Source organism: Schistocerca gregaria, chromosome 5, assembly GCF_023897955.1.
Source record: "Schistocerca gregaria isolate iqSchGreg1 chromosome 5, iqSchGreg1.2, whole genome shotgun sequence".
In the NCBI taxonomy this organism is placed as follows: Eukaryota; Metazoa; Arthropoda; class Insecta; order Orthoptera; family Acrididae; genus Schistocerca; species Schistocerca gregaria.
In genome coordinates this window covers 387,436,674-387,449,658 of record NC_064924.1, presented here as the reverse complement: position 1 = coordinate 387,449,658, position 12,985 = coordinate 387,436,674, and the positions used below count along the sequence as shown (strand labels likewise).

The window sequence follows — 12,985 nt, the reverse complement described above, 5'->3', positions numbered from 1 at the left end:
GCCTCTGCGGCGCTTCGGAACATTGTCCTCCTGTAGTGTCCAGTCTTCATTTTTGTCGGTGAATCAACGTTTGGCAGTTGGCGTAAAACATGTTTTATAAACGCGACGCGTAGCCTGCACTCATGTCTCTTCATGCGTATCTCATTCAAAAATTCAAAGTGAATTAATTCTTTATGGACACTGCATGAAGGTTCAAATAGTTCAAATGGCTTTAAGCACTATGGAACTTGACATATGTGGTCATCAGCCCCCTAGCCTTAGAACTAGTTAAACCTAACTAATCTAAGGACATCACACACATCCATGCCGAGGCAAGATTCGAACCAGCGACCGAGGCAGCAGTGCGGTTCCAGACTGAAGCGCCTAGAACCGCTCGGCCACAGCGGCCGGCTGCATGAAGGTGAAACTTTCCTCTGTTAGGTTGTGAAATAACTAAGGCGATATCTTTTATTACACTACTGACCATTAAAATTGCTACACCAAGAAGAAATGCAGATGATAAGCGGGTATCCATTGGGCAAATATATTATACTAGAACTGACATGTGATTACATTTTCATGCAGTTTGGGTGCATAGATCCTGTGAAATCAGTACCCAGAACAACCACCTCTGGCCGTAATAACGGCCCTGATGCGCCTGGGCATTGAGTCAAACAGACCTTGGATGGCATGTACAGGTACAGATGCCCATGCAGCTTCAACGCGATACCACAGTTCGTCAAGAGTAGTGACTGAGGTATTGTGATGAGCCATTTGCTCGGCCACCATTGACCAGATGTTTTCAATTGGTGGGAGATACGGAGAATGTGCTGGCCAGGGCAGCAGTCGAACACATTCTGTATCCATAAAGTCCCGTACAGGACCTGCAACATGCGGTCGTGCATTATAGGGTTTCGCAGGTATCGAATGAAGGGTAGAACCACGGGTCGTAACACATCTGTAATGTAACGTCCACTGTGCAAAGTGCCGTCAATGTGAACAAGAGGTGACCAAGACGTGTAGCCAATGGCACACCATACCATCACGCCTGGTGATACCCCAGTATGGCGATGACGAATACACGCTTCCAATGTGCGTTCACCGCGATATCGCCAAACACGGATGCGACTCTCATGATGCTGTAAACAGAACCTGGATTCATCCGGAAAAATGACGTTTTGCCATTCGTGCACCCAGGTTCGTCATTGAGTACACCATCGCAGGCGCTCCTGTCTGTGATGCAGCGTCAAGGGTAACCGCAGCCATGGTCTCCGAGCTGATAGTCCATGCTGCTGCAAACGTCGTCGAACTGTTCGTGAAGATGGTTGTTGTCTTGCGAACGTGCCCATCTGTTGACTCAGGGATCGAGACGTGGCTGCACGATCCGTTATAGTCATGCGGATAAGATGCCTGTCATCTCGACAGCTAGTGATACGAGGCCGTTGGGATCCGGCAAGGTGTTCCGTATTACGCTCCTGAACCCACCGATTCCATATTCTGCTAACAGTCATTGGATTTCGACCAACGTGAGGAGCAATATCGCGATACGATAAACCGCAATCGCGATAGGCTACAATCCGGCCTTTATCAAAGTCGGAAACGTGATGGTACGCATTTCTCCTCCTTACACGAGGAATCGCAACAACGTTTCACCAGGCAACGAAGGTCAACTGCTGTTTGTGTATGAGAAATCGGATGGAAACTTTCCTCATGTCAGCTCGTTGTAGGTGTCGCCACCGGCGCCAACCTTGTGTGAATGCTCTGAAAAGCTAATCATTTGCATATCACAGCATCTTCTTCCTGTCGGTTAAATTTCGCGTCTGTAGCACGTCATCTTCGTGGTGTAGCAATTTTAATGGCCAGTAGTGTACTCCTGTATCCATTTCTGCAACCTGCACCTCTGTTTAGTATCTTGAAAGTTCTTCCCTGATCCCCCTCCCCTCATTTCATATCAGAGCGTTTAATTTGTATCACACTTCTACAGTACTACATCTCAAACGCCTCTTTTCTCGTTCTCTTTTTTCCTCAATTAACAACTTACTAGCACTCGTCGCTGTAGTCCAGAAGAACATTCACAGAAATTTCTTTCTCAAATTTAAAGTCTATGTTTGGTACTGGTCGACTTAAATTGGTGCAGAATGTTCTCTCTGCCTGTGGTTTCCCGGTTCATACGCCCTTCTTGCTTCGTCCATTATGCATTATTTTGCTTCCAAGGTTTTAGAATTCCTTCACTTCATCTACCACATGGTCCTCATTTTCATGATAAGATTGTCACTATTCTGATTTTTGCACTTCCTCAATAAATCTGTCTTGCTTTGATTTGCTCTCAGTCCATATTCTATGTTCAGAAGACTATAAATTCCATTCCACAATACTGTAATTCTTCTTAATTTTCACAGAGAATGACTATACGTATTATCAGCGAATCTTAACACTGATATCATTTTGCCTTAAATTTTATCCCACATATGCTTCTCCGTCTACATATTTGCCGCCCTCTGGTGCTAGGCGGCTCCGAATTGTTGCGTGTAACTTGGCGATGTGTAGCCTAACTATGTCGATGCGTGAGAAAGAACATGCTGTAATCGAGTTTAGAATTCGAAGAGTTCTTTCACACATGGAGTTCCCACTCCTTCGGCATGAGAATGCCAGGCTAGAAACTGGCGCTGCGACATCTGGAACAATTCATCGCCTTGGTTTCACTCTTGTCGATCATCCTCCATATTGTCCCGACTTAAGCCCATCCTATTTTCACCTGTTTCCAAATCTTACGGAACACCTTCGAGGACTTCACTTTGATAGTGATGAAGTCGTGCAAGCAGAGGCGAAGTTGTGACTCGATCAACAAAAGTGAACATTCTACAGTGACGGTATCAAAATCTCTCGTTGGGAGAAATGTAAAACGTTTTAAGAGCTTTTACATAAGAAAATTCAGGAAGCATTACTTTTCAGCCACCCTAGTAAGAGGTCACAAGTGAAGGTCCGTTTCCACATTCTAGTCCTCTGTGAATCCTGCGATACACTTTGTAAGGCAGAGATAGTCTTTCGTTGCTTTTAGCGTCGTGACGTTTACTAATCAGTACTGGGTGGCGCTTCTTTATCTGTGAAATCCATTCTGTTTCGTATGTGTAGGTCTTTATTAGGTAGTCTTGAGATCTGCTTTCTCCGGACTATTGGATTCAATTATGGGAGCTTTACACAGAGATCATGCTCTGTAACGAAAGTAACCTGACCATGTGCCTAATAGGAATACGTGTCGGCTATACCTTTCATGTATTAGAGCTATGTAACTAATGTATGTTTGAAATGTTAATGGCACGAGTCAAAGAACTTCGGTTTATTTCTCCTTTTACATGCAGTACATTCCCCTAACAATGCCTACGTTCGTCCAGTCTCGTTTAACAGTTTTATTTGTTTCACATTCACACTGAAGCAATCATTGCCTACTTTGTGTTTCGACATTAATTAAACAGACCATCGCTGATCACAAAAGCCCTTTCCATTCAAGTTCTACTTTCAGTACTGTAGGTTTCTCCACGACACCCACTGATTCTCAAACACGATACTGTTTCAACCACAAATCTCTTAATAATTACACCCTCGCATCTTTCTGCTGTGTAAATAAAATACTTGTCTTCTGCAAACCGACGTAACACTTAACTATTTGTTCTTATTTATATCAAATTCTGCAAATTACTTACACGTGGCGTGGCAGCACGCCCGTGTGGCCGCTCAACACCGACTCTTTTGTCCATGCCAACACGGCGAGTGAGCACTGGCGATGCGGCAGTATTGCAATATTGTCATTCAGCACCAAGACAGTCCTTCCTCATAGAAAAGGCGCGTTCGGCTCCGGAAGTTCCGGAAACCAGCTATAAATAAGGACTACAATACTGATACGTTATGACAGCAAAGATACACTGTGTGATAAAAAGTATCCGGTCACCAGGCTGAAAATGACTTACAAGTTCGCCCTCCATCGGTAACTCAGGAATTCAATATGGTGTTGGCCCGCCCTTAGCCTTGATGACAGCTTCCACTCTCGCAGGCATACGTTCAGTCAAGTGATGGAAGGTTTCTTGGGGAAAGGCAGCCCATTCTTCAAGGTGTGCTGCACTGAGGAGAGGTATCGATGTCGGTCGGTGAAGCCTGGAGCGAAGTCGGCGTTCCGAAGCATCCCAGAGATGTTGTATAGGATTCAAGTCAGGAATCTGTGGAAGCCAGTGCATTACAGGTATGTTACTGTCGCGTAACCACTCCGCCCAGCCCGTGCATTATGAATCGGTACTCGATCGTGTTGAAAGATGCACTCGCCACCCCCGAATTACTCTTCAATAGAGGGAAGCAAGAAGGAGCTTAAAACATCAATGTAGGCCTGTGCTGTGATAGTGCCACGCAAAACATCAAGGGGTGCAAGCGCCTTCCATGAAAAACACGAGCACACCATAACACCACCGCCTCCGAATTTTACAGTTGGCATTCACACGCTGGCACGCGACGTTCATCGGGCATTCGCCATACCCGGGCCCTGCCATCGGAACGCCACATTATGAACCGTGATTCGTCACTCCACACAACAACGTTTTTCCACTGTTCAATCGTCCGATGTGCACGCTCCATACACCAATCGAGGCGTCGTTTGGCATTTACTGGCGTGATGTATGGCTCATAACCAGTCGCTCGACCATGAAATCCAAGTTTTCTCACCACTCACCTAATTGTCATAGCACTTGCGTTGGATCCTGATGCAGCTTGGAATTCCTGTGTGATGATCTGGACAGATGTCTGCCTATTACACATTACGACCCTCTTCAACTGTCGGCGGTCTCTGTCAGTCAACAGACGAGGTCGGCCTGTAGGCTTTTGTGCTGTACGTGTCCCTTCACGTTTCCACCTCACTAACACATAGGAAACAGTGAACCTAGGGATGTTTAGGAGTGTGGAAATCTCTCTTATAAACTTATGACAGACGTGACACCCAATCACCTTGCCACGTTCGAAGTCCGTGAGTTCCGCGGAGTGCCCCATTCTGCTCTCTCACGATGTTTAATGACTACTGAGGTCGCTGGTATGGAGTACCTGGCAGTAGGTGGCAGCACAATGCACCTAATACGAAAAACGTATGTTTCTGGGGGTGTCCTTTTGATCACATAGTGTAGCAACACAGACAGGGCGAGACATCTCCCCTCTATGTCCGGTAGCATCTTTTCTAAAGCTACTGTTCTTACATCGTGTTACATAATGTGAGTACGATACCATTTCTACTAGACACGTAAGAGAGACCAACAAATCGTACAGCGTCATTCACTGTGTTGCCATGGGCGCGTCCGAAGACGATAGCTCATTTTTGCCATTTTGACACGTCTGTTCACCGAGCAACTGCGCTGATACTACACAACACAGTAACACTTGCAATGACACTCACACACACACCCACCCACCCACACACACCCACACACACACACACACACACACACACACAAACGCGCGCTACTTCTCCGTCACGACTTATGTCTGTGGTGGAGAGTCACGTGGCCTCTAATCTATAGCGCTCCTAAGCGCCACTGTATAAATTTAAAGTAGCTATTATTTTTTCCCGCAGAACTTATTCCCCATTCAGCACAACATCGTTCATGGTGTAGTTAAAATCCTAGAACATAATATTATCAAAATGTGTAAGACGTACCCAGACCAGGTATGATGACGTTGCAGACGAGGCAGAACCAGGCGAGTGGCACGGGCAGGATGGGGATGGCTGCGCGCATCAGTGACGTGTGCTCCACCAGCGACGGGTCGATCTTGGGCCCCGTGTCCAGCTGCGGCACATCAACACCGCCAGTCATAACAGCAGTAAGTCCCTAGCAATACTGAGTTCTGATGCAGTTTCTTATATCATGTCACTCTCGAATTTGGTGCCAAAAGAAAGTCACAGAGCTATCATATTTGCATGACAATTTTTATGAAGATTATTCATATGGTAATACACTGAAGTGACAAAAGTCGTGGGATAGCGATACGCGCGTATTCAGATGGTATAAAAGGCAGTGTACTGGAGGGGCTTTCATTTGTATCCAGGTGGTTCATGTGAAAAGGTCCCGACGTGATTATGGCCGCACCACGGGAAGTAACGGACTTGGAATGCGGAGTTGTAGTTGGAGCTAGACCCATTGGACGTTCTATTTCGAAAATCGTCAGGGAATTCAATATTACCAGATCCACAGTGTCAAAAGTGCTCTGGGAATACCAAATTTCAGGTATTATCTTTCATCACAGACAAACAACGCAGCGGCCGACGGCCTTCATTTAACGACTGAGAGCAGCGGCGTTTGCTTAGAGTTGTCAACGGTAAAAGACAATCGACACTGCGTGAAATAACCACGGAAATCAATGTGAGGCGTTCGACGAACGTATCCTATAACATTCCCTGAATTTTATATATATATATATATATATATATATATATATATATATATATATATATATATATGCACTGATTACGTATGTGGACCCTGAATAATAATAGAATAGAGACAATTAGGTTATATTTTGTATTTGTAAAGAATTCAGTAGTGGATTTGTGAAATAATATCTGTGTCTGAAACCATCACAGAAAAGAATTAATAAAGAAAAAGTCAAAGATTTCATGGCAATCAGCCATTGTATAAATAGTAGTACAAGAATAATAATGACATTGTCGTCTTCTTGGAGTCACGTACAGAGGAGGAACCTGTGACGATATGTTGAGCGCGAAAATCCGCTACGACAGCGCGTCGAAATCTGGTGGTAATGGGCTATGATAGCAGACGACCGACGCGAGTGTCTTTCCTAACAGCACGACATCGCCTGCAGTGCCTCTTCTAAGCTCGTAACCATATCAGTTGGTCCCTAGCCGACTGGAAAACCGTGGCCTGTTCAGATGAGTCCCGATATCAGGTGGTAAGAGCTGATGGTAGGGTTCGAGAGTGACGCAGAACCCGCGAAACCATGGAGCCAAGTTGTCAACAAGACACTGTGCAAGCTGGTGGAGGTTCCATAATGCCGTGGGCTGGATGTTCGGCTACTTTGAAACCATTTGCAGCCATTCAAGGACGTCACGTTCCGAAACAACGATGTAAGTTTAATGGACGACAATGCATGTCACCGGGCCGCAACTATTCGCAACTGGTTTGAAGAACATTTTGGACAGTTCGAGTGAATGGTTTGGCCACCCAAATCACCCGACATGGCTCCCATCGAACATTTGCGGGACGTAATCGAGAAGCCAGTTCTTGCATAAAATCCTGCACAGGCAACACTTTCGCAATTATGGACGGCTATAGAGACAGCAGGTGAATATGGATTGGGGCTACGAAATGAAAGAGGAAGCCGTCTTGTAGAATTTTGCACAGAGCATAACTTAATCATAGTTAACACTTGGTTCAAGAATCATAAAAGAAGGTTGTATACATGGAAGAATCCTGGAGATACTAAAAGGTATCAGATAGATTATATAATGGTAAGACAGAGATTTAGGAACAAGGTTTTAAATTGTAGGACATTTCCAGGGGCAGATGTGGACTCTGACCACAATCTATTGGTTATGAACTGTAGATTAAAACTGAAGAAATTGCAAAAAGGTGGGAATTTAAGGAGATGGGACCTGGATAAACTTACTAAACCAGAGGTTGTACAGATTTTCAGTGATAGCACAAGGGAACAATTGACAGGAATGGGGGAAAGAAATAAAGTAGAAGACGAATGGGTAGCTCTGAGGGATGAAGTAGTGAAGGCAGCAGAGGATCAAGTAGGTAAAAAGACGAGGGCTAGTAGAAATCCTTGGGTAACAGCAGAAATATTGAATTTAACTGATGAAAGGAGAAAATATAAAAATGCAGTAAATGAAGCAGGCAAAAAGGAATACAGACGTCTCAAAAATGAGATCGACAGGAAGTGCAAAATGGCTAAGCAGGCATGACTAGAGGACAAATGTAAGGATGTAGAGGCTTATCTCACTAGGGGTAAAATAGATACAGCCTACAGGAAAATTAAAGAGACCTTTGGAGAAAAGAAACCCACTTGTATATCAAGAGCTCAGATGGAAACCCAGTTCTAAGCAAAGAAGGGAAAGCAGAAAGGTGGAGGGAGTGTATAGAGGGTCTATACAAGGGCGATGTACTTGAGGACAATATTATGGAAATGGAAGAAGATGTAGATGAAGATGAAATGGGAGATACGATACTGCGTGAAGAGTTTGACAGAGCACTGAAAGACCTGAGTCGAAACAAGGCCCCGGGAGTAGACAACATGCCATTTGAACTACTCACGGCCTTGGGAGAGCCAGTCCTGACAAAACTCTACCATCTGGCGAGCAAGATGTACGAGATGGGTGAAATACCCTCAGACTTCAAGAAGAATATAATAATTCCAATACCAAAGAAAGCAGGTGTTAACAGATGTGAAAATTACCGAACTGTCAGTTTAATAAGTCACGGCTGCAAAATACTAACACGAATTATTTACAGACGAATGGAAAAACTGGTAGAAGCCAACCTCGGGGAAGATCAGTTTGGATTCCGTAGAAATGTTGGAACACGTGAGGCAATATTGACCCTACGACTTATCTTAGAAAAAAGATTAAGGAAAGGCAAACCTACGTTTCTAGCATTTGTAGACTTAGAGAAAGCTTTTGACAATGTTGACTGGAATACTCTTTTTCAAATTCCAAAGGTGGTAGGGGTAAAATACAGGAAGCGAAAGGCTATTTACAATTTGTACAGAAACCAGATGGCAGTTATAAGAGTCGAGGGATATGAAAGGGAAGCAGTGGTTGGGAAGGGAGTGAGACAGGGCTGTAGTCTATCCCCGATGTTATTCAATCTGTATATTAAGCAAGCAGTGAAGGAAACAAAAGGAAAATTCGGAGTACGTATTAAAATCCCGGGAGAAGAAATAAAACTTTGAGGTTCGCCTATGATATTGTAATTATGTCAGAGACAGCAAAGGACTTGGAAGAGCAGTTGAACGGAATGGACAGTGTCTTGAAAGCAGGATATAAGATGAACATCAACAAAAGTAAAACGGGGATAATGGAATGTAGTCGAATTAAGTCGGGTGATGCTGAGAGAATTAGATTAGGAAGTGAGACACTTAAAGTAGTAAAGGAGTTTTGCTATTTGGGGAGCAAAATAACTGATGATGGTCGAAGTAGAGAGAATATAAAATGTAGACTGGCAATGGCAAGGAAAGCGTTTCTGAAGAAGAGAAATTTGTTAACATCAAGTATAGATTTAAGTGTCAGGAAATCGTTTCTGAAAGTGTTTGTATAGAGTGTAGCCATGTATGGAAGTGAAACATGGACAATAAATAGTTTGGACAAGAAGAGAACAGAAGCTTCCGAAATGTGGCGCTATAGAAGAATGTTGAAGATTAGGTGGGTAGATCACGTAACTAATGAGGATGTATTGAATAGGATTGGGGAGAAGAGAAGACTGAGGCACAACTTGACTAGAAGAAGGGATCGGTTGGTAGGACATGTCCTGAGGCAGCAAGGGATCACAAATTTAGCATTGGAGGCCAGCGTGGAGGATAAAAATCGTAGAGACAGACCAAGAGATTCAGAAGGATGTAGGCTGCAGCAGGTACTGGGAGGAGGAGGAGATTAGTGTTTAACGTCCCGTCGACAACGAGGTCATTAGAGACGGAGCACAAGCTCGGATTAATGAAGGATGGGGAAGGAAATCGGCCGTGCCCTTTCAAAGGAACCATCCCGGCATTTGCCTGAAGTGATCTAGGGAAATCACGGAAAACCTAATTCAGGATGACCGGACGCGGGATTGAACCGTCGTCCTCCCGAATGCGAGTCCAGTGTGCTAACCACTGCGCCACCTCGCTCGGTAGGTACTGGGAGATGAACGAGCTTGCACAAGATAGATTAGGATGGAGAGCTGCATCAAACCAGTCTCAGGACTGAAGACCAAAACAACAACAACATATAGACAGCATATTTCTACAGGGAACTTCTAACGACATATTGAATTTATACCACGTCGGTTGGTGCGCTACACCGAGCAAAAGGAGGCCCGAGAATATGTCAGGGGGCATCTCATGACTTTTGTCACCTCAAAGTATTGTGTATTTATATTACAACAACACAGCGGGTGTGAATTATCGTGTTTCTCGATTATCCGTGAATATCTCTGAGGCCTTTTTTTTTTTTTTTAAAAAAAAATAGAAAACTAGGCATGAAGTATTCCGTAGTAACCAGAAGGAATATTTTCATTTAAAATCCACTTTTGTGCAAGGGAGTCACTTTGTCTGCCTGAAGACGATGCGGGGTCCAGATCTCACTCTGATAATCGAGAAATTGCTGCCTGTATACAGTAGGTTGAGGTGTAAGTGCAGATATAGTGATCATTGTTACCTTAACATGTACCCATTTCAGTGTTACTTACCCCGCAACAGATTACGTAATTTACTGTCTGATGTTTTCTACACAGTCATAAATGCACGGCTAAGTGGACTATGTCTGTCGGTAGACACTAAGCATTTAGCGTCCACGCTTGTCCTTCGTTTTCTGGAGTATTGCTGGGCGATGTTGGCTGTGCATTTGATAGGACTGATGGAGAAAATCGAAAAAGTTCAAAGACAGGCAGGTCGTTTTGTATAATTACGAAATAGGCGAGAGAATGTCACGGGTATGATTCGTGAATTGGGTGGCAATCATTAAAAAGACCGTTTTTTGCTGCTACAGGATCTCCTTATAAAATTTGAATCACCACTTTTCTCTTCGAATCCGAAAATATTTTGATGGTGTCCATCTACAAAGGGTGAACTGATATTTGTAATAAAATAAGATAAATCATAGCAAGCAAGGCAAGATTTAAGTGGACATTTTTCCCGCACGCTGTTCGAGAGTGAAACGATAGAGAAATAGCTTGAAAGTATCCAGAATGAGATTTTCACTCTGCAGCGGAGTGTGCGGTGTTACGACACTTTTCTGACAGATTAAAACTAACTGTGTGCCAGACCGAGACTCGATCTCGGTCCCCAGTTCGAGTCTCGGTCTGGCACACAGTTTTGATCTGTCAGGAAAGTTTCAGCTTGAAGGTAAAGACACCTACCTGTGAACTGCAGAATAGTCATGTAGACGTATGTGTTGGGAACAACCCCATTGTATTTGAGGGAGCTGTAGAGGGCAGGCAGAGACAGTGATTGGAACATATCCAATAAGTAACTGAGGATATTGGGTGCAAGTGCTTCTCTGAAGTGAAGATGAGATGAACATGAGAGGAATTCGTGGCGTACCGAATCAGATAAATCTGAAGGCTGATGACCTAAAACTAGGTCATACGAAACAATGCGTGGACACCAGTCTTCTGCTCAAGTTATTACATCCTTTTGAACAACATTTTTGGGGTATCAGTATCAGTGAGAAAAAAAGGTTACCACAGTTGATTCTAAAACTTTGAAAGTGTACAAATTTTATTGGAGAATATTTTAAGATACAATGAGACCATTTGTGCCACGGACTTTTTTTTAGATGGGCATAAATGGGGGCTCGTAAGCGCGCACTTACGCGTTCCAAGTTCAATAACCAGTTATTGGACGAGGGGCTTCTCATAAGTAACGCAACACGTTTTTTCCTTTATCAATTTCAGTTGAAAAAATTGGGAATTTGTTGGGGATATTTCCACTTCAGCCCCAATAATTGACGAATTTCCGATAGAAGGCGGGACTATACGTAGCCTTCAAAACGTCGTCTGTAATGGAGCTGCGTTCCAAGCAGATAACTATAATCGAGTTTCTTTTGGCGGAAAGCCAGAGCATAGGAGATATTCATAGGCGCGTCCAGAACATGGAGAGATGACAGTGAACAAAAGCACGGTGAATCATTGGGCGAGACGTCTGTCGCAGAAAGATCGCGCAAAGCTGTCTGATCTCCGGCGTGCAGGGTGGCCGCACGCAGCTGTGACTCCTGTAATGGCGGAAACTGAAACTGAAGAACGGCTTCAGGATGTTCGTCGCTTCAAAGGTGCAAACGAACATATCCCTCGCCATGGCAACGCAAGGCCTCACACAAGTCAACGCACCCGAGAGAAGCCCACAAAACATCATTGGACTGTCAGCTTGAATCTGTGTGCCGGGCCGAGACTCGAACTAGGGACCTTTGCCTTTCACGGGCAAGTGCAGTACCATCTGAGCTACCCAAGCACGAATCACGTCCCGTCCTCAGAGCTTTACTTCCGCCAGTACCCCGTCTCCCACTTTCCCAACTTTACAGAAGCTCTCCTGCGAACCTTGCAGAACGAGACTACTGGCCATTAAAATTGCTACACCGAGAAGAAATGCGGTTGACAAATATATTATACTAGAACTGACATGTGATTACATTTTCACGCAATTTGGGTGCATAGATCCTGAGAAATCAGTACCCAGAACAACGACCTGTGGCCGTAATAACGGCCTTGATACGCCTGGGCATTGAGTCAAACAGAGCTCGGATGGCGTGTACAGGTACAGATGCCCATGCAGCTTCAACACGATACCACAGTTCATCAAGAGTAGTGACTGGCGTATTGAGACGAGCCAGTTGCTCTGCCACCATTGACCAGACGTTTTCAATTGCTGAGAGGTCTGGAGAATGTGCTGGGCAGAGCAGCAGTGGAACATTTTCTGTATCCAGAAAGGCCCGTACAGGACCTGTAACATTCGGTCGTTCATTATCCTTCTGAAATTTAGGGTTTCGCAGGTATCGAATGAAGGGTAGAACCACGGGTCGTAACACATCTTAAATTAACGTCCACCGTTCAAAGTACCGTCAATGTGAACAAGAGGGGACCGAGACGTGTAACCAATGGCACCCCATACCATCAAGCCGGTTGATACGCCAGTATGGCGATGATGACGAATACAGGCTTCCAGTGTGCACAGAACCTGGACTGATCCGAAAAAAATGACGTTTTGCCATTCGTGCACCCAGGTTCGTCGTCGAGTACACCATCCCAGGCGCTCCTGTCTGTGATGCAGC

At 44.5% G+C, this 12,985-nt stretch overlaps 1 protein-coding gene across 1 annotated transcript in view; it reads right to left on the bottom strand.

Annotated features, from left to right (window-relative positions):
- LOC126273063 (atherin-like) overlaps window positions 1-12,985 on the bottom strand; it is a 500,756-nt gene that overhangs the window by 60,164 nt on the left and 427,607 nt on the right. Inside the window, exon 6 of the mRNA XM_049976469.1 lies at window positions 5,666-5,795. Coding sequence (XP_049832426.1) covers window positions 5,666-5,795 — 130 coding nt within the window. The remainder of the gene's footprint in view (window positions 1-5,665; window positions 5,796-12,985) is intronic.